Source organism: Canis aureus, chromosome 28 (genome assembly GCF_053574225.1).
Source record: "Canis aureus isolate CA01 chromosome 28, VMU_Caureus_v.1.0, whole genome shotgun sequence".
In the NCBI taxonomy this organism is placed as follows: domain Eukaryota; kingdom Metazoa; phylum Chordata; class Mammalia; order Carnivora; family Canidae; genus Canis; species Canis aureus.
Window position 1 is genome coordinate 2,497,893 of NC_135638.1, and position 27,694 is coordinate 2,525,586.

The following is a 27,694-nucleotide window of genomic DNA, read 5'->3' on the forward strand; positions in this document are numbered from 1 at the left end:
CCTGGTGGCTCAGGGGGTGGTTGAGCCTCTGACTCGGGATCGTGGCTCAGGTAACAATCCCAGGGGTGGGAGACTGAGCCCCGCACAGGCTCCCTGCTCAGCACGGAGTCTGCCTTAGATCCTCTCCCTCCCCGCCTCAACTTGCAACCACAAGTGCGCTTTCTCACTCTCTCTAAAATAAGTAAATCTTTTTTTTTTTAAATAAAGACTTTATTTACTTATTCATGAGAGACACAGAGACACAGGCAGAGGGAGAAGCAGGCTCCCTGTGGGAAGCCTGATGCAGGACTCGATCCCAGGAAGCTGGGGTCATGCCCTGGGCCAAAGGCAGATGCTCAGCCACTGAGCCCCCCAGGCGTCCCATTAAATAAGTCTTTTAAAAAATCATTGCAATTGGGTGGCTTGAAACAATCCTGGCAGCCAGAAGTCAGAAATCAAGGCGTCAGCCAGGCTGCACACCCTCCAGAGGCTCTTGGAGAAAATTCATCACCTCTTTCAGCTTCTGAGGGCTTCAGGTGCCCCTTGACTTTCGTCTGCATTATTCCAATCTCTGCCTCCAGAGCTGCACTGTCTCCTCTTCTCCATCTGCCTGTTCTCCTTCTGCCTCTATGCACTAAGGGCCCACCCAGAGAATCCAGGATAAACCCCTCCTCCCAAGATCCTTAATTTACATTTTGGGCCAGGTAACAGTCACAGGTTCCAGGGATTGAGACATCTATTTGGGAGATACTTGGGTGGCTTAGCGGTTGAGCATCTGCCTTCGGCTCAGGTCGTGATCCTGGGGTCCCGGGATCGATTCCCGCATCGGGCTCCCTGCATGGAGTCTGCTTCTCCCTCTGCCTGTGTCTCTGCTTCTCACTCTGTCTTTCATGAATAAATATCTTAAACACACACACACACACACACACACACACACACATTTGGGACCACCATTCAGTCCACTACAAGTACTGACTCTGCATGTTCTTATTTGCTCAATTAAAAAAAAAAAAAAAAAAAAAAAAGAGTACCAAGTCTGAAACGAGAAGTGATGGATCTTTTGGTCCACTTGGTCATAAGCTACATGACTCTGAATGTTATCCAGCCTCCTGGGTTTCACGTCCTCATCCATCAGATGGAGCATGGGGTACCTGCCCTGATGCCTCACGGTGCTGTGATGAGGCCCAAGGAGCACTGGACGCATAAAACTGCTTAGAGAGCACAGGGCACTCTATTGGTATAACAGATGACTGGTGATGACACATCTGATTATTAATATATAGTCACACTATAAGGTTAAGGGGAGAGAAACTAGGTCCAAACTGCATGAGGGCATACAAAAAAAAAAGAAGCTGAAAGAAATATTCGTTGTGGTTATATCTGAAGGGCGGAATTTTTAGAGACTTCTTTGTACCTGTCTATATGTTCCAAATTTTTAAAAATGAGCACGCAATACTTCTGTGATCCTTACCTCCCAGGGTTACTGAGATCATTAAATGAGGTAACTTATTACTTATGCCAAGTGTTTCACATAGTAATTCATGTGAATTTTTTAAAATTCTCAACATAAAAGCAGATTAATCTAAAATTAGAATAATAAAATGCAAAAATCTGGATTTTAACAGGGCATCTGATTTGCTATTCTATCATAACCCCAAGCATAAGATAGAATCAAAGGTGAGTAATGGTTATAGTCAATTTAGGATATTCTTTTTTTTTAATTATAAGATTTTATTTATTTGACAGAGAGCGAGAGCACAAGCAGGGGGAATAGCAGAGAGAAAAGTAAAAGCAGGCTCCCTTCTGGGAGGTGGGATGGGGCCTGATCGCAGGACCCCCAAATCATGACCTGAGCTGAAGGCAGATTCTTAACCAACGGAGCCACCCAGGCACCCCAGATATTTCTAATGTAATAGCAAAAAGTTTCACTTCTAGCCATTTCTTATTCAATATATTCATTTTGCTACATAGATAGTATGCTTATCAAATCCATTAAACAGCATTAAGAGTTAAATAAAGAACATTTCATGGTAGGGACGCCTGGGTGGCTCAGCAGTTGGGCAACTGCCGTTGGCTCAGGGTGTGATCCTGGGTCTGGGGATGGAGTCCCACATCGGGCTCCCTGCATGGAGCCTGCTTCTCCTTCTGCCTGGGTCTCTGCCTCTCTCTCTAATAAATCAAATCTTAAAAACAGAACAAAAAACCAAAAAAAATATTTTAAATGACAAAGTGTATACCGAAAAGAGTATCAAAAAGACTGGAATAGGGATGCCTGGGTGGCTCAGTCAGTTAAGCAGCTGCCTTCAGCTCAGATCATAATCTCAGGGTCCTGGGATTGAGCCCCACATCTGGCTCCCTGCTCAGCGGGGAGTCTGCTTCTTCCTCTGCACTCCCCGCCTCTTGTTTTCTCTCGAATAAATAAAATCTTAAAACAAAAGGCCGAAATAATGTGCTCCCATCATTGTGAGCTAAACTAGAAAATAGCCCACCTTCCACTGCAAAGTATGTGGGCCTGATGTTCTCTGGTACCCAAGAGATCTTGAAACCTCACAGAAAATCACAGAGAATCATCACCTCCATTCCAGAACTGGGGTTTCTAAAACTTCTAAAGGAGAGTCTAAGATCCCAATTGTCATTTCTCAAGAACAACATTATACTATTGGGAACCACATTTTCCAATTTAGAATCCATATGGTTAAAATCCATAGGATCCTCAGCCATGAAAATGATAACATTAAAAATGGTATGCCAGGAAACCAATTTCAGCAAGCCCAATCATAAAAAATAAAGAAATTAATAAGCCATACCAATTCCTGACCATGTCCCTCTATTACCTTCTCTCAAGCAGTCTCACACAGAAAGCCAATATCCTTTAAGAAAAGGTTATCAATGAAAAAACTATTTTCTTTTCCTTTTCTTTTTTTTTAAATTTATTTAAAAATTTATTTAAAATTTACTTAAATTTATTTAAAAATTTATTTAAATTTAAAAGAGAGAAAGGTGGAGACACAGGCAGAGGGAGAAGCAGGCTCCATGCAGGAAGCCCGACGTGGGACTTGATCCCAGGTCTCCAGAATCACACCCCGGGCTGCAGGAGGCGCTAAACCGCTGCGCCACCGGGGCTGCCCGAAAACACTATTTTCAAAAACAATCAGGGATCCCTTTCTTCTAGATTTAGACAATGAACCTTAAAAATATTATGCTAAGGGAAATAAGCTAATCATGAAAAGACAAATATTATGTTATTTCATTTACGAGGTACTAAGAATAGTCAAATGCATAGAAACAGGAAGTAGAAAGGTAGTTGCCAAGGGCTGAGGGAAGAGGGAAATGAGATTCAGGTTGAGAAGACGGAGCTAGCTGGTGGTAATGGTTACATGATAATGTGAATGTACTCAATGCCACTGAACTATACACTGAAAAATGGTTAATTATATGCTATGCATACTTACTTAAAAAAAGAAAAGAGGGAAAAAGTACACCCAACTCAATAGAATTACCGTAGGACTCAGTGACTCCACCCCTAGATGCATACCCAAGATAATTAAAAACAGGTACTCAAATATGTGTACATAAGTATTCATATCAGCACTTGCTATTATAATAGCAAGAAAGTAGACACAAACTCAAACGTCTATCAGTAGAGAAATGAACAAAATGCGGTATTTTCCATACAATGGAATATTATTCAGCCACAAAAAGGAATGAAATACTATTACATGCCATAACAAGGATCAACCTCAAAAATGTGTCAAGTGAAAAGCAGCCAGACACAAAAGAGTCAATATCATAGGATTCCATTTATATGAAATATACAGTACAGGCAAATCCATGCAGACAGGAAGCACACTGGTTGCCAGTGTCCACGGGGAAGGAAAATAGGGAGATACTACATTATGGGCATGGGGTCTCCTTTTGGGGAGATGAAGATGCTTTGGAACTATATAGAGATGGTGGTTGCACATGTTGTGAATACACTAAATGCCAGGAATTGTAGACTTAAAAATTATGGATTTTATGTTACGTGATTTTTATCACAGTTAAAAAAAAAAAAAAAAAGGCATACCCAGTCTGCATTCCACATGAAAAACAGCAAATAAATTTCCAAATGGAAAAGTTTTCCCTTAGCTCAAAATAGCGTATAATTAATATTCATAAATGTTGCTTTGATACTGTCTCCTTGGATGACACGCTAAATTCCAGTCTCCCATTTCTTCCAGGATTTCTGACACTCCTACATCATACCTGATAAAAAGGGAAACTTCTCACCCAATTTATTAAAAAAAAAAAATTCAGATTCGTGATTTCTATTTGGCCCTTTTTGATTTAGCTTTCACATCATAGTGCCTTACCTTCTTTTCTGAGGATGGTCTAACTGCTGGGGCCCTTAAATACAAACCCATTCTTTGGGTAGAGTCCTGGCCTGGTCATTTGTGTGTACAAGTCCATCATCGGCTGCATACTAAAATGCAAGTTAGAACAAACAGGATCAAAAGATGGACAAACTGCCACTATGGATGATAATTAGTATTTCAACCGAATAGATCTACCAACAGTATCATACTCTACTTAGACTATAGGAAACAGGTTAAAACTCTGGTATGAGCCACATACGTAACCACTCATCCCAAGTCGCCATGTCCAACTTAACATGTCTAAATACCATAAAACTTCCTTTTAAGAAAGGAGTTAGATTGAACACGGATAAGAAAAGAATAGTGTAACACAGTAAACACCAAAACTTTCAGATCTTGCTAACAGTACAGTTTCCAGGATACCACGGGGTGACTAGATAGAAAATAGCTGAGTACCAACGATTTGCAAGGTATTGCTCAATAAGGCTAGCATCTGCAAACAACTCTGTGAACTTTAAATATTAGATGCTACTTGTAATATCAGCCTAATTCTCTCAGAAGGACAGTAAGCAAAAATATCAGCAGTGAAAGGCCCAAAGGGTTACTGATTAAAGTCAGTATTTTGAAAAGAAACAAAAACTACCACTACTGAAAATGCAAAACCATTAACAGTCAAGGGTAAAGCAAAGAGCAAATAGAGTTAAAGGAATTATGTAAGGATTTGGAGAGTCTAGGCTAAGAGGCCTATTAACTAAAATATAGATACAAAATTTATTTTCATGACCAAAATGACATTCTCCTGACCAAATATCTTCACAGTAGCTTGTCTTCTTATATTCAGTGCTCATTCTATAAATCTCATTTATCAAAATGGGCCCAACCTGGGCACTTTAACTTTACAAAATTACAGAATTTGTCTTATATATATATATTTTTTAAAAATAATAATTTCCATACTCAATGTGGGGCTCAAATTCACGACTCTGAGATCAAGAGTCACATGCTCTTCCAACTGAGCCAACCAGGTGGTTGGCTCACATTTCAAATTAGATTTGAAAGCAGAACCCACTTCCTTCATTTTGTTTTGGCCGTCAGAATTCTTCCCTTTTGGTAAGTCCTTGCACGTTCTGGCTTTACATCCCCTCCCCACGTATGAAGTATAGAAAAAATAAATTGAAATACAAGGAATTTTGCTAAGAGTAGAAGAAACATACATCCAAAAATTGTATTTAAATATAAGGCTTAAAAAATAAATAAATAAATATAAGGTTTATAGAAAATGACATATACCATTATTACCTCAAGATATTTTTTAAAGGCAAAATCAAACTATCAAGAGATTTCATTCATGCAACCAATTATTACCACATATTTGCTTAATTGTTTGAATATATTACATAACCATATGATCATAAATAACCAGAAATCAAACGGAAACTTATTAAACAAACAAACAAAAAAAATCAAGAAAAATGCTTGTAAATAAAGACAAACACAGAATACACTTAAGAGAACAGTTTTGTTTAAGTCCTCCTTCACTGATTCGGTCTTATGGTAAAGCTACACCTGAACAATCTGAAATCCTATAGCTAGTGGCTATTTCCAAAATAGCGGAGTACTTAAAAAAAAAAAATAATAAGACAACACAGACTCCCAAAGACAGAAAATAAGAGCCTTTACCTAAGAATGATACAAAAGATTTTGGATGCATGCACTGTAAGTGCCTTAAAGCTCAAATTACTGAAGACACTGAATAATTTGATATACTTAATTGGGTGAGGTTCCTATGTAATCTTTTTTTCCTTTTTGAAAGTAGGCTTTATGGCCAACATGGCGCTTGAACTCACAACCCTGAGATCAAGAGTTGCATGGTCTACTGACTGAGCTAGCCAAGCACCACAGGCTCCTACGTAATCCTAATTTGTTGATCCAGTTCATAAACTCTAAGCAATTGAGCAATGAAGGCCAAGTGCCTTGGGATGAAATAATTTTGCACAATCTTCTTAGTTCTTATTATACCAGATAACTCTAACCTTCAATGATTCCCAAGAAGCTACGAGAAGATAAACTGCTACAAACTTAAGTTATCTGATCTCAACTCTGAAGCATGTCAATCTTTTAGCAATAAATCTAGAAATTGCTTTGTTTCTAGGAAAATAAATACCCACAAAAGCCAGTCACCGAATTCCTCATGACAGCAATTTTGTTTAATGTCATGATTAATTTATGCATACAACCACTTAATTCTATTCAGTGTGGAGGTAAAAGTTGGCTAGTCAAAACAAAAAAGAAAATTATTTCAGCGGACTCCTAAAACCTAAAACTGCCTGTAACTTTCTAGAATTGGAAAACATTGGGAGAAAATATAAACTCCAATGTTAATCTTGGTCACATTAAGCAGTCTCTTCAATAGCCTTCAGTAATATGCTCTATTCCTTTCATAATCTCATGAATCTCATATGAAGGTTAGAAAGTCACTTTGTTTAGTCCTGCAAGAGCTCCCGACAGGCAGGATAATAGTTTAGGGAAGAAGTAAAGTATCTCCAATAGTCCCCCTTATCAGCAATTTCAGTTACCTCCAAAGGAAGCAGAGGATCCTAACACTACATCACCATGCTACATCACCCACCTCATTTCCTCTTGCCACACAGGCATTTTATCTTCCCATACCATCTTATCATAACAAGGGTGAGGACACTACAGTAAGATAGTTTAAGGGAATGACCACATTCACATCTCTCTCATTACAGTACTTCATTATTATTAATCTCTCACTGGACCTCACATAAACAACATAGGCATGCAAGAGTAAGAAGCATATGTAGGGTTTGATACTATCTGCAATTTCAGGCATCCACTGAGGTGGGGCAGGGGGTCTTAGAAGATTTCTCCCAGATAATGGGAGAAAGACCCACTGATTTCTGAAAAAATCTTACTTCTAGTAAGAATGTGTTAAGCCACACAGTACAAAAAAAAAAAACCTTTGTCCAACCTTCCTTAGATTTTCTTCATTTGCCAGAAAATACTTTCTATGTTAAAAGCCCGTAAGACCATCATAGTAACTTGGTGGCTTTGCAGCATCTCCACTGAGATCATTTTAGCTGAACTCAACAGTCCTCCATGATTCACGGATGCCAAGTTTGTAGACCCATTCGAATAGCAAAACAGCCTCTGTAGGCACAACCCGTACAACGCTGTACTGTAAACGCTCAAGGCCTATTTTAGGATTTGACGATTATGTCTGTAAACACTTCTCAGCTCTAGAGACTCAAGCAAAGTTCAGCTCCAAGAAAAAAAGATAATTTTTGCTATGAATGCAATATAAAAAGTTTCAGGATACTGATTTTTAGACATCGTAGGAAAGGAATTCGGGTTCTAGATAATTCCATGACTTGAGGAAGGAATGGCAAGTGCTCAAATGAGATGGCATTGAGGAAATTCTTACTTTAAAGAGCTCTTATCAAGAAACATCTCATTTTTTTTTTTTTTTTTTTTTTAGCTTGAGTCAGAAAACAACTGATGGACATGGGCAGTGGTAGAAAAATCTGGTATGAGTAAATTCGTTTCACAAGAATTAGGGCAGATCATTTCATAAAAGGCTAATTATCCTACAGCTCATTTTAGTAAGTTAGCATCTAAAAATTCAGAGTCTCCTTTGGTTTTTTCCAGGTTAGGCAGAGAGGCTTCTAACCACTCTTTAAATACTCCAACTTCATGTTTAAGTACCTTTTGGTGTTGTTTAATTAAGAATTTGACCTTGAGGAAAACTCCTTCTCAACCAATCCTATTCTAGATGAAACGATCCACACTACTGTGTGCTCTAAAGAGCTTTCCCAAAGTAGCCCAATTTTCAGAGAAGAGCACCAACGGATCACGTTGAGACAATCCGAAGAGCACGGAGAGGCCCTCATCTTGTCAAAGGGGTGAGTCTGAAGTCCGCACTCAGACAACCAGCTAGTCCCCCTGACTTTGACTCTGGTTCTTTTTGCCTCTGTATGCAAATCTGTTAGCCCAGATACATACAAGGTTCGGAGAATGTGCTTCTTTCCTGGCTGCATTCTTTTTAGGCAAACCAACTTAAGTAATAAGGGCACTGTGTATTTTTCTTCTTCAAGCTACTGACCTGGTAACCTTGGAAGAAGTTAAGAATTTCCTTAACTCCAGTATTGTAGGCCAGGCCCTGCATTCTGACCACCGTGCCAGGCTGTGGAGGGACGCCGCTAAGACTAGCAGCTGTAGGGAAGTAGCCAAGACTAGTGGGCGAACCTGGGGAGCTAAAGGGAGAGAAAGCACAGTGAACCAACAGGAATAGACAATGTCCAATATTTACTCTAAAAACATCAGTTACTTAAGGAAACAGACTTTCTCAAGGTGCTCTTTCTTAGAATTTTTAGATCTCTCTCCCAGGACAGGTAAGAACACCGTAGCTCATCTGTCCCACATTTCCACAAAAGCCAAAAGTTGAAAAGTAGAACAGTTAATACAGAGTTAAGTGCAAAGCGTGCCCAGAGATCCGGTTCTGAGATTCCTAAAGGGCCAGGAAGGAGAGAATTAAGCCTCCACAGTCACTCAACCACAAAGCACCACTTCCAAAGCCCAGCTCATTGATGATTAACTGGCTTGTTACCAGAAGAGTAAGGCATGGAAAGGCATGAATCCAAAGGACTTCTAAGAACCATAGCCACAGTGACCAAAAGAATCCAAAGTTTTTGCTCCAAAGAATAGATGGCTCTACCCATATATACAAGCAATTGTACAGCACAAAACACAAAGTACTATAGCACTCGTGAGTTAGTTCTTCCAACCTGACTGGAAAAAAAAAGGTAGTAAAGTGGGTAAATTGGAAGGGACACATAACAAATTAAATCAATCACCATTAACACGAGGGGAAAATTGATGCTTGCGTCTGCTAATGGATCTGCAGCAATTATCTCCAAGGAGAACAAGCCAAGTGAATACATAATTATTCCTTATGTGGCAACTCTAGTGATTACCATATTATGAAATGAGTTTCATCCTATCCCCCCACCAATCTGTTTTCCATCACAATTAGTGGCCAGATACCCATAATTGAAAATATATAGGGAAATTTTTTTTAAAGACCTTATTAGCTTAAAGAGCAATAAAGACCCACAGCTTCAGATTATTAAATCTCATAAATCTAAGTAGGTAATTATCCAATTTTAAAGACCAGTAAACACATAATGGAAGGGACTGAAAATCTTTGAGATTATCTATCCCACATAATCCAAACTGAGGGGTTAATAGGAAAGTTGCAAGATGTGCATATAGTTCCAGACTCCATTTCTTTACTAGCATAGGAACTTTAAGCAAGTCACTTAATTTCTCTGAAATTCGATTTCATCATTTGCAAAATGGGGATAACAGCACCTTCCTAGTTTCATAGAATTGTTCTTCAGATTTATTGATATATCAAAATTATTCCATAAATCATTAAAATGAAGAAGTAATTTGTTACCTATTGTTATTATTTCCATAACCATCATTCCATTTCATCACTTTTAAATAAATATCAGAGCCTGAAAATATTCTGTGACATCAAGCTGCCCTTAACCTTTTAAATCTATAAAGCAGTGAGCCTCAACCTGTTTGCATAACAGAATTACTTGGGAGATGTTTACAACTCTGTATAAGGAGAGCCTATTTAGAGACTATGTGCAAACTAGGAGAGCACAGACAGGGAATGCTGAACTTTACACCTGAGTAGAAATTCAGCCATCACCCAGACACACCTCTTCATTTTTACAGAGGCAGAAACAGAAACTAAGAGTTAAGTAATTTCCCAAAGGTCACACAACCAGTTAGCTCTTCACCAAACCAGAAGAGTCACCCAGATTCTTCAACCACCATTCACTCAAAGACCATATTCTGCTCATGTCAAATGCATGATAGACACTAATTTTCAAAGACTACCAAGCCTTCTCTGTTTATTCAATAGAGTTATTAGGTTTTTCACATGGACTAGGAGACTCAGATTGTTACAACTTACTTCTGTGACTCCGTCCTGGCACATTCTAGTCCTCTGGCTAAAGATCTCCTATAAATTAAGTCTAGTTGCCTAGTACTTTCAAAATACAAACAGGACAAAATAGAAAAATAAAAGTTACCCAACTGGAAATGTAAGGTTTTAAGTGACAATTATGTTCAGCATCTCTAAGGTAGCACCCATTCTCATGAACCCTAACCTTGGAATCACATCCTTGTTTATTGCACTAGGATTCATGCTAGACATGAGGTATCTTAAGAAAATTAAATAATTGTGTATCAAACTGACAGGACATGAGAATAAGCATTTTCTAACAACCTAAATGCGAAAGTCCTTCAGATTATTGAAATAAGGGATCTCTGGGTGGCGCAGTGGTTTAGCGCCTGCCTTTGGCCCAGGGCGCGATCCTGGAGACCCAGGATCGAATCCCACGTCGGGCTCACGGTGCATGGAGCCTGCTTCTCCCTCTGCCTGTGTCTCTGCCTCTCTTTCTCTCTCTCTGTGACTAACATAAATAAATAAAAAATTAAAAAAAAAAAGATTATTGAAATAAGAATCAACAAAAATAATTTATAAAATAAAAATGACAAGATATAAGGGCACTTGGGTAGCTCAGTCGGTGAAGTGTCTGACTTCCACTCAGGTCATGATCTCCGGGTTCTGGGACCCAGCCCTGCATCAAGTTCCCAGCTCAGCGGGGAATCTGCTTTGCATCTTCATCTGCCCCTGCTCATGCCCTCTCTTTTACTCACTCTTTCTCTCAAATAAAATCTTTTAAATAAATGGGGGATAAGACATAGAGTAAGCTCCTATGTAGAAAATCAAGAAAAAAAAAAAATCAAGAATTAAAAAAAAAAGCTAAACCCAAAAAACCAATTCAGTAAGGTTATAAGATACAAAAATTGATAAACTAGATCAATTTCATTTTTACACACTACAGTGAAAACACAAATATGACATTAAGAAAGCAATTCCAAAAAAAGAAAGCAAGCAATTCCAGGGGATCCCTGGGTGGCTCAGTGGTTTGGTGCCTGCCTTCAACCCAGGGTGTGATCCTGGAGTCCCGGGATCCAGTCCCGCATCAGGCTCTCTACATGGGGCCTGCTTCTCCCTCTGCCTGTGTCTCTGCCTCTCATGAATAAATAAAATCTTCAAAAAAAAAAAAAAAAAAGAAAGAAAGCAAGCAAGCAAGCAATTCTATTCACAATAGCATTAAAAAAAAAAAGGAAAAAATAACTCAGGAATGGCTAGACTTGTACACTGAAAACTAAAAGACATTGCTTAAAATAAGAATCTAAATACAGGGATCCCTGGGTGGCGCAGCGGTTTGGCGCCTGCCTTTGGCCCAGGGCACGATCCTGGAGACCCGGGATCGAATCCCACGTCAGGCTCCCGGTGCATGGAGCCTGCTTCTCCCTCTGCATGTGTCTCTGCGCCTGTCTCTCTCTCTCTCTGTGACTATCATAAATAAATAAAAATTAAAAAAAAAAAAAAAAAAGAATCTAAATACAAGGAAAGACAACCCGTGTTCATAAACAGGAGGCTTAATGTTGTTAAAATGACATTGTCTGAAATCACCTACAGATTCAATTTAATAGCTATCAAAATTCCAAGTGGTTTTTTACACGAAGCAAAAAAACTGAACCTAAGACATACATGGAAATGCAAAGGACTCAGGAGAGCTACCCTCTTTTGGAAAAGAACAACGCCGGAATTACATTTGCTAAATTCAAAAGTTACTGTAGAGCTACAGTAATCAAGACGGAGTGGTCTTTCCATAAAGGTAGGCAATGGTCAATGAGAGGGAATTGAGTAGCCAGAAATAAACCCTTACATTTGTCATGTGTGGTTCATTGGAGTTTTGCCAAGGTTTTTAAGACAATCTGATGAGGAAAGAATACGAAAGCAAACCTTGGAGATGTCGTGAGTTTGGTTCCAGACCACTGCAAAACAAGTGAATCCAATGAAGCTTTTGGTTTCCCAGGGAACATACATATTTTTAAACTGTATTGTAATTTATGAAGTGTGCAGTAGCATTAGGTCTAAAAAAACAGTGTATGTACCTTAAAAATACTTTACTGCTAAAAACTGCTAAGTAGCACCTGAATTTTCCACTAGATATAATTACTGATCACAGACGATCATAACAAAATAATAAACCATGAAGTATTTCAAAACCTGTTGAAATGTGACAGAGAAAGTAAGCAAATGCTGTGAAAACGATGGTGCTGACAGACTGGATACAGGGTGCCAAAAACTTTCAATTTGTTAAAAACAACAACAACAAAAAAACCAAAACCCGGAGTATCTGCAAAGTGCAATAAAACAAAGCACAATAAAACAAGGTATGCCTGTTGTCTTTCCAGTAAATGGTGCTAGAATAATGTAATATCCACGCACAAAAGAATGAATTTAGACTATTACCTCCAATTATATAAAAAATTAATCCAAGCTGAATAAGATACCTAAATATAGAAGCTAAAGTTACAAAACTCTTACAAGAATATGTAGTGAATCTCCACAACCTCGGGTTATATATTACTACAAAACTGTGAGAAAAAAGACATCAATAAACTGGTTGTCATCAAAATTTAAAACTTTTGTGCTTTTAAGAACGCCTTCAAGAAAATGAAGATAACCCACAGACTGGGAAAAGGTATTTGTTTTTTTTTTTTTGGTATTTGTAAATCATATCTCATAAGGTTTCTTATCTAGAATATGTAAAGAAATCTTACAACTGGAACATAATAAAACTAATCCAGTTTTAAGATTTTATTTATTTGACACAAAGAGAGACAGAGCTCAAACAAGGGGAGAGTGGCGAGGGAAAAGCAGGCTCCCCCATAAGCAGGGAGCCCGATGCGGGGCTCGATCCCAGGACCCCAGGATCACGCCCCGAGCTGAAGGCAGACGCTCAATCATCTGAGCCACCCAGGTGTCCCTCAAGGAAAATCTTTTTTAAAAATCTGCAAAATACATTAGCCTCTTAAAGTAATGAACACGCTGAATGAATCTCAAGTCAAACGGACATATTTCATAAAAAGGAGGGAATTTTAAAAACTTTAATTGAAAAAGAGACAAAAATTCTAGTCTGATTAATATACTTTTTTAGTCTCACAGATACGCTTTTAAACCTTCCCCATCATGAGGGAATATGGTCAAAATATACCTGAAAACTTACACAGCTTTTTTTTTTAATATTTTATTTATTTGATGAAAGACACACAGAGAGAGAAGCAGAGACACAGGCAGAGAGAGAGAGAGGCAGGATCTGTGCAGGAAGCCTGATGTGGGACTCGATCCCGGGATTCCAGGATCATGCCCTGGGTTGAAGGCAGGTGCTAAACCGCTGAGCCACCCAGGGATCCCAGCTTTTTTTTTTTTTTTTTGATAGCCTCAAATACCTTTTAGTCGTGGCAGGTTAGAAATTAGTGGAATTCTGATGAAACTGTGAATTATTCTTAGAGTTTTCTGGATTTTGTTTTTTAAATTATTCGAGATTTTGCAGAATAACAGAACACTCTCACGTTTAAACACTTTGGGTGGGTAATTTCACTACAATTAGGGAAACATCAATTAAAATAATGAAATATATAGGAGTTACGTGAAAGTATTTAAGTTAGGGGTCCCTGCACCTGCCTTCAGCTCAGGGCATGACCCCAGAGTCCCGGGGATCGAGTCCCACATTGGGCTCCCTGCATGGAGCCTGCTTCTCCCTCTGCCTGTGTCTCTGCCTCTCTCTCTCTCTCTCTGTCTCTCATGAATAGATAAAATCTTAAAAAAAAAAAAAAAAAAAAAAAAAAAAAAACACTTAAATTTAATACACACAACCTTCAATTAAAAATTTCATTTCTGAAAAAAAAAATTTCATTTCTGGGGCCATTGGGTGGCTCAATTGGTTAAGTATTCGACTCTTGATTTAGGCTCAAGGTCATGATCAGGGTTGTGAGGCTGAGTGCCACACTAGGCTCCTCACTCAGTGGTGAGTTTGCTTCTTTCTCTCTCTCCCTCCTTTCCCTCCCCTTAATTTCTGTAAAATTTTCATTTTACAGAAATGAAAGTATTTAAAGATCAATATGAGCTTTTTTTAATAGGGAATTTTTTTTTTTTAATTAGAGGTCTAAAAATAAAGGAATTGTTAAATTCTGATGTATTTTCACCCTCGTGACATCATGTGGAAGTTATAAGAATGAGGTAAATATATAAACATTCCTTAGGGAAGATGTCAAGGACATAGTGGCAAGTTAAAAAAAAAAAAAGAAAGAAAGAAAAAAAAAAAAGACGCGTAAGCAGTACATGCTAAGTATCGTATGGCTCATTTAGAAGTACACACGTGTGTCCATATATCACCAAATCAGTAATGAAACCAAACCAGGACTGCTTCTAGACTTAGAGCTGTATAAAATGGGAGTCTACTTTCACTCACTATACTTCTATACTCTTACAATTAACCAAGAAGATCTTACAAACTTTAAAACTACTAGGAAAAAAAAAAAAAATCAACCTATAGGCACGGACCCAAAATTACAGGAGCTATTACACCAGAAACATCAGTTCCTCTTGCCTTTGGGGCTGCCATTCAAGACTCAAGTTCCCATCTTGCCACGAACACCAGCTATTTCTGAGGGACTCCTTCTTCTCATAGGGTCCAGATTTCAAGGCAATGATGGAATTGGATACCCTACTAATGTATCCTAGAGTGGAAAAGCAGCCACAGGCACCCAAAGGAACAATGCATTGGACTCCTGACATTCTGAGGGTGCAAGAAAGGTAGACAAAGATCTTTCTCATAACCAGAGTCCACTAACTAGCAAGTGATTGTCACAGGATCCACAGAAGGCGGCAGGTTGGGCCTGGCCTAGGCGCCTCACACAGCACACAACCAGGAGGAATCATTCATGCTTCTGAGCCTTTTCAAACCTTCAAGGCGGCCAACTGACAATCATTATGGCCTTCTCGTCATTCTTCCCCAACGGAATAAAGAATATGTGTAATAGCCTTTATGAATCTTTTAAAAATACCCAACAGGGCAACCCTGGTGGCTCATGGTTTAGCGCCGCCTGCAGCCCAGGGCCTGATCCTGGAGACCCGAGATCGAGTCCCACGTCGGGCTCCCTGCATGGAGCCTGCTTCTCCCTGCCTCTCTCTCTCTCTCTCTCTCTGTGTCTCTCATGAATAAATAAAATCTTTAAAAAAATAAAAAATAAATAAAAAAATAAAAATACCCAACAAAGTAACAAACAGAGGCTACAAGCTTCACTGCTGAGAGTCTACAGTTTCTGTTCCCTTCCAGAAAACTAGATGGAAAGCGAAGAAAACTACAATGTGACATAGCAACTAGGGGATCAGATAGGTTCCCTCCAGATGGCTTATCAAAAAATCTTGCTTATATATTTATGGCTGTACTCAAAACATGTCAAAATAGCTGGGGAAGGAAAAATAAGGGGTGGCCAAATTTTTAAAATTCTGAGCAATATCACTCGAGCAGGTGTAAAATTTTATTTAAATAAAAAACTATCTTAATAAATTTTTAATCTTAATAAAATGAAATAAAAGTTTACTTTCATAATGAATCAGTTACTCGCTCAACAGATTTTTTTGAAAAGAAAATTTGAGAACGAGAGATCGTTATACATCCAAGTTAGAATCACAAGCAAGCAGACCCGGAAGGGACTTCTAAAAAACTTGGCAAATCGCATCATTTTATAAGAACCAGAAAGGTTAAGTGACTTGCCCCAGTTAGAATAAGAGCTGAGAGCCTGCTCCTCTCACTGCCTGGGTCTCTGCCTTTCTCTCATTGTCTCTCATGAATAAATTAAAAATCTTAAAAAAAAGAATAAGAGCTGAGACTAATCTCCGGCCTCTCAACTTCCAGACCAATGGCTTTCTCTCCATCATACCTGCTGCCTTCCAGAAATTGAGCACAACTAAGAAGAATGAATCAGATTAAAAATCTGTTGATTCTAAGAAAGTACAGAAGAATCACATCTCGGACTGGCCCGTACTAATCTAGGGGGGAACTAATAGTCCTATAAAATTTACAACAGTTTTTATTACGGGTTGACATCTGAATTGATGCTACTTTAAACAGAACTGCTCTGAAGGATTTTCTGGGTTTATAATCCATTCACAGGAGACACAGTGCCACGTGTTGCAGTGCTGACAGTGCCACTTACTTAGGGCCCTAAGATGGGAGGAGGGAAAGAGGAACGTCGCAGGTGACCTGAAAGATCCTGCTCAATATACGGTTAAAAAATGAACTTCTTGGGTCTCGAAACAGCCTTGTCGGTCAGAGCTGGGACAGAGCTGCTGCTGCCATCCTCACCTTCAGCGGCGGACAATATTCTTTTGTGAGCTCGGGCGCTGCGCTCAAAGGGGCCCTTTGTTCCGGTCCCTCCGCGCACTGCCCTGGGCCTTACCTGGGGTAGTAGGCGGTGTAGTTCATGAAGAGCTGGGCGCCCGCCGGGTAGTAGGCCGTGGAGGGCTGCAGCGCCCGAGGGTTCAGAAGCACGGAGGGCTGGTAAATGGCAGCTTCCGTGGGAATGACTGCGGCAGGGGCTGGAAATGTGTAGGAGGGAGGAGACAGGCCTGGATAAGCAAAGAGAGAGACTTTGAGACGTTTGTCACAACGGACACACGTGCTAGCATTAAAGCCAGAAGCTCGGGAGGCCCGGGCGGCTCAGGGGTTGGGCGGCTGCCTTTGGCTGCGGGCGTGATCCTGGGGTCCTGGGATCGAGTCCCGCATCCGGCTCCCCCAGGGAGCCTGCTTCTCCCTCCACCTCTCTCTGGGTCTTTCATGAAAAACAAATAAATCTTAAAAAAAAAAAAAAAAAAAAAATCCAGAAGCTCACTGGTCCATACGGACGTACATTTTATTTCTCACATGAACATTTTAACAGGTTCTTTGTCAGCCCAAGCAACTTTTAAAATTTGTATATATTTAATCTTTTTTTGAAATTGTTAGAACCATGTGAATTCTCAAATTTCTAAAAGTATGGAATTAAAATTTTTCTTAAAGATTTTACGTATTTATTCGTGAGCGACACAGAGAGAAGAAGAAGCACAGGCAGAGGGAGAAGCAGGCTCCCTGCAAGGAGCATGATGTGGGACTCGATCCCAGTACCCTGGGGTCACACCCTGAGACACCCAGGAACCCTGAAAAAGTTTTTTAATGTTGGTCATTTTTTGGTGAGTCTTCAACTCAGTCACTGAATCCTGATCTTCCACACAAAATGTGACTAAAACATCCATGCAACTTCCTTTTGATTGTATAGTTAACACCTAAAGATAATCTCAAAACCTATATAGACCTAGAAATTGGGAAAACATGATTATCAAGTGGATTTTAAAGTCTTTTCAACCATTTCATGACATGTGATTTTTTTCCCCTACTCCTGAGTGCCAGTTACCACAATCTAACCCTTTGAAGAAAGAAACATAGGACTGACAGGTAGTGTAACTTCAAACTAAAAGCTGGGCTGCTGTTGTTGCTTTTTTGAGAGCTATGCTTCTCTTTCGTCCTGTTATCTGTTCTGTAGTACAGTGTAAGATGAAAAAGTTAGGATAAAAATGATTTCACGAATTCCATGCATTATGCCAAAGCATAGATGGTGCCAGAGTGAACGGACCTAAAAGTAGATTAACTCTGCATTATTATTTCCATCTAAATGAATCCCAGAAGATGGGCTTTGAAGCTAATCTACATCTTTGGACTGGTTTTAAAAAAAAAAAAAAAAGTACCCAACCTGAAAAATAACTAAAAATATACACACCCAAATCTTCCTGATTTGGAAGGAAATCAAAGCCGAGGGTCGGCTGATAAAAAGTGGACTCAGGTTAAATAGAAAACAGAAAGGATGAAATTCTATTATCTTCCAGTTATTCAATATCTTCCAGGCCACATAACTCTTTTAAGTGATACTAGTCATGGCTTAGTCTTAGTAGCTTTAACATGTGAAATGAACACAACTATCCAGGCCATCTGCATTCAACAGGAGAGATAACTGAATGGTTGCTTGAATTTGGAATTCTTGTCTTTAATTTTTAAACCTATAACCATCTAATACATTTTGCAAATAGCAGAGGCTCAAGGAATAACTTTTCACAGAAAAATCTCTATTGTCTTTTTCATTTTTTAAGATTTTATTTATTTATTCATGAGAGAGAGAGAGAGAGAGAGAGAGAGAGGCAGAGGGAGAAGCAGGCTCCATGCACGGAGCCCGACGCGGGACTCGATCCCGGGTCTCCAGGATCACACCCTGGACTGAAGGCAGGCGCTCAACCGCTGAGCTACCTGGGCTGCCCGTCTTTTTCATTTCTTATGAGTTTCTACATGTGTATGGAGAGGATCAAGAGAGTCTGCTGTACGGGGTACATAAACCAAAGACCAACATATTGATCTCATATTCAACCTTTAGGTATCTCCCTCATAATTCACTAAAAACTGTGCTGCATGCTCGATACTTAACGTAAAAAAGATTTAAAATGATAATTCCTGACCTTAAAAACTCCACAAAAGGGCAAACAAATGGGGGGCACCTAAGTCATATAGAAAATTATAAGCCTATGCCCCTATCTCGCTTTCAAAACTATGCAATTTGTTAGGACAATATAAAGAAAGGTTGAAATTTTTGATAATAGATTAGGCTGCCCAGATTTGGATATTCCTCAAGTGGAAGGACAGCTATGACACTCCTAAAAGAGAATCAGATGTGTATATTCATCGATTAGAAAAGTGGAATTTACCTTCTAATGTCAACTTTTTGAAAAAGTTAAAATGTCAATAAACAAATTAAAGTTAAAAAAACCTTAACAGCATTTCTTTCCCAGATTTTTCTTTTTTCTTTCCCAGATTTAATAAGAAATTCCTTCGTGCAGATTAACCAATCACTATTTTAAATTCTTTAGTTGTTTTGAGTAGATTAAAAAAGCATATGCAATTTCTCTAAGTTTTTTGGTTGCTGTAAAAATAGGAAATCACCTTAAGGGAGATGGCAGGGAAAAAAAGTCCAGTAGAACAGGCATGATATTAGCATGTATCAGTCGGAATTCCAACTTTTTTTTTTTTTAATGAGTAAACTCTTTCACTAAAATAGCAAGTAGTCAATTTTGGTTAACATTTTTGGAGATTATTAAAATACATCAAAATCTACTTTTATGTGGAAAAAGGCATGTTAAATTTTTTTCATGTTACTTTAGGGCTTTAAGGAAAGGGAAAGAGGAATAGAATGAAAGTCTTAGGAAGAAAGTCTGTAATGACCAGTTTTCAACCAGGGAGAGAGAGAAGTAAAAGGATACCATAGCAGAATAATTTGGGTTACACAGCATGAAGAAATTCCCTTATCTCACAATGTTTGATAAGATTATCACTAAAGGAAATCATAAAAGTTACTGACATTATCAGTGCTTTATGGACAGAATACATAGGACTGAGATTACTTTAAGACACCGCTTAAACCCAATCATAAGTTTTTAGAACTTGACGCTCATCAGTTATCAACTCTGAGATATTCACCAACAGCAAGCAGCAGATGAATGGAGTATTAGCATTTAGGAAGTCCGAGGGGGAAAAAAAAGGATTAAGCCCCACCAAACGTTCTACGAAAAATAATTTATCAAATAGTTTTATTGGTATAGATCCCTCTGTATAGAAAGTAATGTCCTAACACACTCCATTTTATTGGGATCAAGTACATAATCCAGTTGGCTTTCTCCATTATCTTTGGACTACATTCCAAGTGCTACATTCTTTAAACATACCCAGCATGGCTCCTAACAAGGTATGTCTTATTCAAAAGTGAAAACTGTGTCAAAAAGATTCAAATCTTAACATCAGATCCCCAAATATTCCTTAGTCACTAACCTCATAACATAGTCACCAGACTAAAGGGCTTATTCCTCTCAAACAGGATTTCAGATGGCTTGCACCCAGATGCCAATGAGCAAGAGCATGCCTTGAAATTAAGCACTGATCCTGCGATCCAATGGAAACTTTGGCTAATTTATTTACGCATTTGTATTTGTATTTTTATTCCAGATATCCTGGAGACCAAGAGAAGTGTTCCCCAGATTGTCCTTTCCAAAGAAATACTTAATGCTCAAAAAATGGAACATGTAAAACGGGCATCAAATCACCCTTCAAAAAACAAAATATAAAGTTTCAAAAAAAAAAAAAAGACAAGAACGAGGATCCAGCCATACTTATTTTACCTTTAAATGCGTATTAAAATATCTACATAGCCAGGTTGCCTCCCAGAGTCAGTGCTTATCTTGAGCACACTAAGCTTCAGAAATCAAGTGCTTATCACTGGAAAAGCAAGAATATAATTTGAAAGAAGGTTTCCATAGCATCTCTAATTATGGGTGTCCACAACCAAGGTCTTAAATGATTACCAGATACTACCGATTTCAGATGGGAAAGCCTTATGTAACCACTTCACCTGCCTTAGAAAGAACCAGGGGCACAGAAAGTTATGAAAGCAGCTTAAGCACCTACCAGCATATAGCGTAGAATAGCGCCAAGACCCAAGAAAAACTTACATGGTAACTTACATGGCGGTGGGGATAAGCCATTTCGATTTAAAGTGCCCCCCATTAACACAAAGTTCATCTCCTCAGCTGAACACTGAAAGACTTCAACATATCTGTCCTTCATGGTTTTTTTATGACACTTCTGTGCAGCCATAAATGCTCTGTCCGCAGACTTCATCTGGATAAAGGCATCTCCTGATGGGCGGCCCTGAGCGTGTGGGGGAAGAATAAAAACAAAAGGAGACTGTCTCCTTCAACAAGGAAATGGTTGCTTATAAAACATGCAAAGTGACAATCACCCATAGTACAGACATTTTAGCCACAAAATCTGGGTGACAAGTGTTGTCTACTGAAATCTAACTTGCATTTTTATCACCTGATCAGCAGAATGGCCCACAAAACCTTGGACAAAGTTTTGAGAGCTCACAGTCGAAAATGATCCTTTCTCGCTTCTGCTAATTAGTATCAGATGTACAGGGCTTTTTGAAAGGGTCTCCTTATAACTGAGGCTTCGAAGTCTAGGCTCGTATATTGGGTTTTGCACCTTTCTGGAAAACCCTGTTAAATCTTATGTGACAGAGAAAAGCTAGGAACAGAACCAGTAGAAGAGCTTTAGGTATGCTCCTACGTGAAGCCAAATAAGCCAGTGTTCTGTTTTGGCTCTCAGATGTCCGTCGTTGCCCTGCAACATCTCCCATCTCCCATAGGATGTGGGGATAAGGAAATGGGAACTAAAGGCACATTGAGGGTGGAGGAAAGCTGTATCATTGCCTTGCTTAGGAGTCCTTCTCTCAGCTCCACCTTAAACCTTGGACAGGTGTTTATAGGTATTTCCTCGATTACTAATAGCTTGCTAAAAAGCCTATTTAAAACCAAGCTGGTCAATTTCTGTTTCACAGAACCAGAACACCTTGGTTTTTCTTTAACATGGAAATTTTATGGGGGAGAAAAAGACAGGATCAGCTTTTAAGATTTTCTTTTTTCTAAGGATTTCTTTAAAAGTCTCTAAGGGACTATTTAGTGCAAATTATAACCATGCAAGTTACCATAAGAGTTACCATACCAGGGAAATTAGGGATACCAGGGAGACCCAGTCCAAGATGGAAACCTAACATCTTCAAGGCAGCTAAAAGCTCATCATTAAAGAAGCATTTCTCCCAAATGCAATCACAATACGTCACGTGGGTCAATAAGAGGCAAATATGTCCACTGTGGTTAATCAAAGAACAATAATAACCCCTAGGTTATTAGAAATGGTGCTCAAAGAGAAACCAAACAATTTCCTGGCGATGCTGAATTGTAGGGAAGTTTTATTCAAAAGGACTCCCACCAGTGAAGCATGCTGAGAGGGTATATAGATTAAAAGTTGCATAGCTTAATATTGACATAAGAGTTAGAATGAGCATGTGCCGGTGTGGGAAACCAAGCCAGGGGCTCAGAAGGTTTTCTGATTCCTCATACTCAGACTAGCAATTTAAAAAGCGTTGGTATTTCCAATACAAACCTATATTCAACCCATAATGTTCAGAAAATATTTTTAAAAAGTAATGCAACCTTGCTTTTAAGATTTCCAAAATTTTAATTAGAATCACCCGGTTTACAGGTTTTTAAAAAATTCTGTCCTGCTTATGATAGCACACAATGCTGATCAACTATTCAGCAACTAATGGGATTAATTTTATTTAACCAAAAATCAAGGGACACCAAGGCAGGAACTACTTTTAATACGCTTCGAATAGATGCTCACATACTATAAGAATCTGGTTATTCTTCGATGGAGGCTTTTCAACAATTCATTAATACATTTGAGCGCCTGTTATGATCACATACCATTCCAACACATCTTTACTAAGTTCGCACTCTACTCAATGTCATTTGATGTCATATATAGAAAATAATGTTTTTTAATAAACAATTTCTAAACAGTCTATAGATAAAATACTCTGGAACAGAGACATGCTCATTGGTTTATACATAGCCTAACAATCGCTTTCATGCTACAACAGCAAACAAAGCTTAGTAGCTGCAACAGTAAAATGTTATATTAGACAGAGAATATTATTTGCATCCTTCCTGAGACTACTAATAGTTTGATGGATATAAATGATGGAATCAGAGCTGAATTTAAATCACCATACCAAAGACAGCATTCTTTCTGGACTTTATCTTAAAGACCTCCTGCATCTACACTTAAAGCTCTCCTTAAAGACTCACTAGACAGCTGATGAACGCTTGTACTTTTTTTTTCTTCTTTTTTTTTTTTTTTTTGAACTGAAAGAGAGCCTGATCCTAAGAATAAGCAAATGGGCTTTAAGTTACTTCTTACCTGGTGATTCAATACCATGTGCACCCCATGCGTTCGAATATCCGTAGAAAACTCCCCCAGGAAGTCTAGGATGTCTTCAATGGTGGCCGCATAGGGAAGACCGCGAAGGCGTATACAGTCTCTAACATTCGTAGGGGGCACAAATTGCTGAGGTAGTACTGGAATAATGGGGGGGGTTGGAAGTGGAATAAGAGGGGCCGAAGAGAATCGGTTCAGCACCTGTACTCAAAGCAAAAGACAGGGGATTTAGAGCCTTGCTCCTCCAATGTGGTCTGCAAACCACAGCAGCACTGTGGGGCTCGCGAGAAACGCATCATCTCAGCTCTACTCCAGACCTAGTGAACGTGAACCTGCATTTTAACGGGATCCCCAGGTAATTTGTAGGCATATTAAAGTTTGAGAAGCACTTATGCAGAAAAAGCTTCATACTTTTCAGCTGGGGAAGCAGGATACCAAGGCTTTCGTCAAATGCATGCTGAGGCACATGCCATATGCAATACAACATGCTTAGATTAAGTGCTTGTCTACTGGACAAGGACATCACTGTCTTGGGACAAATATCCTAAAAAGTATGCTGCTTTTATAAAAACCTGAACATACTGTTAAATGTGGACTCCTGTAGCCATCTCTTAGATTTCGTTTCACTAAGCACAGCCTTCCCCTTAATATTGTTATCACATCCCGCCTCCAAACCCAAGCAAGGGTTTATACATATAAACAAGTATTTATGTATATGAATATATACGTCGTATAAAACAAATTCAAGACAATGGCTGGTAATGTAAAATGAAAAAAATTCAAAAATAACCAGTTTTGATGTGAATTTGAGACAGTGCAAGACAAAACATCTTGACTATCTTCTAAAGTCATGGAATTTGGCTATCTTGAAAATGAATGAGAGGTTTGCTACATTTAGGAGAAAGGATTATTCCCCAAGCAACACTCTGTTATAGGGTTCTGGTCTCCTTCTGCCTTAGTTTGGAACATGCCTACTAGTTTATAATAGTAGGAGATACTTGTGCAAACAGCGTGTGTGACATCACTAGGTTTCTCGAATTTACTACTATAGCCTTAATCCTCCCGTAAAGTGAAAATGTAGACTCAAAACCCTCCCCCCAAATTGCCCTAATTCCCCACTCCAACCCTGTCCAGTTGCTATCAAAGTTAAGAGGTTACAGAAATCAAAAGACAAATACACCACAGCCAAAGAAACTTCAGAGACAGCAAGAATTTTTAAAAACTATACAAATAATCAAGACCCAGCACAAATGTTATAGGATAAGCACGAATAGAAAATACATGTGGTTGTAGACAAACTCAGCACACGAAATGGTCAAGCACCTTCTGATACCTGCCAAATAGGAGGTGAGCAAGTAGTTCTTGAACGAAATGATTATTAGTAATGAAATGATGACAGTGCAGAGCATATGAGGACTTCAGCATTCCTTACATAAATCAGTAGGATGGGGGCTGGAGACAAAGCTCATCTATCACCCAAACTGCATTATGGTAAAGTCATATTCTGGTAGCATACTCTACACCCAAACCAATACAATATACAGTGGCCAAGACCCTGGAGGAGTCTATTCTAGGCCAAGATTTCCATAAAACTATTCTTCCAATTAAAGATTTTTTTAGAAAAGATTTTATTTATTCATGAGAGACCCAGAGAGAGAGAGAGAGAAGCAGAGACAAAGGCAGAGGGAGAAGCAAGTTCTATGCAAAGAGCCCGATGTGGGACTCGATCCTGGGATTCCAGGATCACGCTCTAGGCCGAAGGCAGGTGCCAAACTGCTGAGCCACCCAGGGATCCCCCAATTAAAGATTAAAAAATCTCATTTTCCAAAGAAATAAAAATAAAAAATAAAAAAAATTAAAAAAAATAAATCTCATTTTCCCCTCCACTAATTTGGACTGATGTGTCTAGTGTTACAAGCCTCGAGCATATGTAGCATATTTTAGAAATTCTGAATTTATGATACTTATTTTCAACAAGGTACAGAATCGTTTAAATTTTTAAGTATGTTCACAGTTTAGGGTTCAAGAACACGAGTACATGAGGATGGATGCAGAACTAGCTTAAAATGTCACCTGCGTTTGTTACAGGTATAAAGATCATGTCAGTATCCTAGCAGGTGGGAAGTTCTTTTCAACTCTGGGCAATTATTTCAAGTCACAATACACGATGGGCTTTGCAGAAAGAAGCTAGACAAAGTCATTCTATGAACTCAAAGAAATAATAGTAGAGTCAGTATTCTAACTGCTTGTAAAAATAAAAGCTGAAATGTATCACTAAAGTTGCTCTGTTCTATTAGGGGACCCAAGTGGAATAAATTGGAAGAGCCACACACGAAACAGTCTGCGTAATCTCAGATACACAAGAAAAACGAAGACCCTTAAAGCCCCTTCAGCTGGGAAGTCAAGAAGAATAGACAAAAAGCTTGAAGCTCCACAGGTAGCTTCCTTCCTGGATCATTTTGGGCAACTGACTGTCCCATCTGTGCCTCAAAAACATTTCTAAATTCTGAAAGTGTAAAACACCCTTTTGTCCTATTATTACCTATCATTAGCAGTATGGAACTGATCAAGCCTTTGGGAAATAAATTTGGTAAAATATTAAAGACCCTGAGATGCCTGGGTGGCTCAGTGGTTGAGCATCTGCATTTGGCCCAGGTCGTGATCCCGGGATCGAGTCACACATCGGGGCCCCTGCAGGGAGCCTGCTTGTCACTCTGCCTAGGTCTCTGCCTCTCTCTGTCTCTTATGAAAAAATAAAATCTTAAAACACACACACGCACACACAAAAAAACCTTAAGAGCTCATCCAGGGACGCCTGGGTGGCTCAGCAGTTAAGTGTCTGCCTGCTGGCTCAGGGTGTGATCCTAGAGTCCCGGGATCGAGTCCCACATCAGGCTCCCTGCATGGAGCCTGCTTCTCCCTCTGCCTGTGTCTCTGCCTCTCTGTCTCTCATAATAAATAAACATCTTAAAAAAAAAAGAGAGAGAGCTCATCCCATCCAGTTCTAAGGAATCAGAAATTGAGAGTTTTATGAACATGTGTATCTAGAAATTCCTTATAGATGGGGGAAAAAGAAGCCAACCTAAATGTACAACAGAATTTCTAAATAAATTATGTACATAACATTAAAAATGAATTTTTTTTAGCCATGGGTAAACTTGCAAGATATGTAGTTTTTAAAAAGAATATAGAGTGTATTACAGCAATATTCTAATTATATAAAAACACATGCATTTTTTTCTGTGTGTATAGAAAATTACAGTGGTTATCTTTTAATTACAGAATGAAATTCTTTTTAAAAAATGCACCTGTACTTTCTGTATTTTTCAAGTTTTAACACAATAAATAATGTTGGATTGTTCTTGGAAATAAATAGAATAATCACACAAAGCCACCAAAATGCTCTTAAAAACCAACCTGCTGGACTTCAGCTGCTGTGCTCCTGAAGAGTTCAATGTATCTTTTACCCAACAAGTCCTTATGCTTCCTCAATGCATTCTGTGCATATTCTTCACAGGCAAAGAGGACAAAGGCATCCCCTGTTGGCCTACCGTCTGGATAGGTAACAAAGAGGATGCCTTCCTTCCCCCCGGTGATGGGGCAATGCTGTCCGAAGAAGGCCACCACTTCATCTGCCGTGGCCGTGAACGGGAGCCCCCGCATGCGGACAATGACTTGATTTTCCTTGGAGAGAAACTGGGCTACCTCATTAGATGTACCTAGGAAACACAAATACCAGGAAGCACGGGGAGAAATGGTTAAGACATCAATTTTACCAAACTTAAAATGGTAAGATTCTTGGCAGTGTCTTGAGCAGTTTACAATTAAAGCTCCCACTCCCACTGAATTCATGACAACATCCCAGGAAACCAAATTCTCTCCTCAACAATTTGAAACTATTCCCCTACCATTTTCATAAAGCACTTCTTAACTTAGGAAGGTGGCCAGACAATTAAATCATGGAAAACCACTGTATTCTTCTCGTGGAGAGGAAGTCATCATGCTAGGTAAGAGCACAGGTCAAGGAGCCCGGGCCCAATCTTGACTTTGCCATGTACTAGGCTAGGACTTTAGTTTAACCTCTGTTTTAGTGTCCTCATCTGTAAAATGGGGGTAAAATCATCTACCTCATAGATTATGATAATTAAATAAGTTACTACACATAAAGCACTTTGGTGATTTTGTTATTATTTTCCTGATTTCTTTTTATTAAGAAAAGTTCAAACCTACTCAAGTAAAAGGGAGTATGATGAACATGCACAGCAGCCAGTTTCAAGATTTATCAACATCCTGCCTCTCATAAAGCATCTTGTACAGTACTGCCAGGTAGCAAATATTCAGAGGCACATCCTTCAAGCTCGTGTACACATAACATTTTCCTTTTTTTTTTTTTTTTTTTTTAAAAGTAGGCTCCACCACTAACGTGGGGCTTGAACTCATCACCCCTAGATCAAGAGTTGCATGCTCTACCTAATGAGC

General features: G+C 39.0%; 1 protein-coding gene across 5 annotated transcripts in view; it reads right to left on the reverse strand.

The window, feature by feature from the left end:
• Positions 1 to 27,694, reverse strand: part of ESRP1 (epithelial splicing regulatory protein 1) — a 55,689-nt gene that overhangs the window by 6,433 nt on the left and 21,562 nt on the right. The window contains exons 10-15 of one of the 5 annotated variants that reach the window (XM_077876226.1): positions 26,633 to 26,934; positions 23,198 to 23,416; positions 20,893 to 21,079; positions 16,761 to 16,929; positions 8,458 to 8,608; positions 4,332 to 4,441 (exon numbers count right to left, since the gene is read on the reverse strand). In XM_077876226.1, coding sequence (XP_077732352.1) covers positions 4,367 to 4,441; positions 8,458 to 8,608; positions 16,761 to 16,929; positions 20,893 to 21,079; positions 23,198 to 23,416; positions 26,633 to 26,934 — 1,103 coding nt within the window. In that variant the 3' untranslated portion in view covers positions 4,332 to 4,366. Of the gene's footprint in view, positions 1 to 4,331; positions 4,442 to 8,457; positions 8,609 to 16,760; positions 16,930 to 20,880; positions 21,080 to 23,197; positions 23,417 to 26,632; positions 26,935 to 27,694 lie in introns of all 5 variants that reach the window. The other 4 variants (XM_077876225.1, XM_077876228.1, XM_077876227.1 and 1 more) reach the window with 4 other exon arrangements.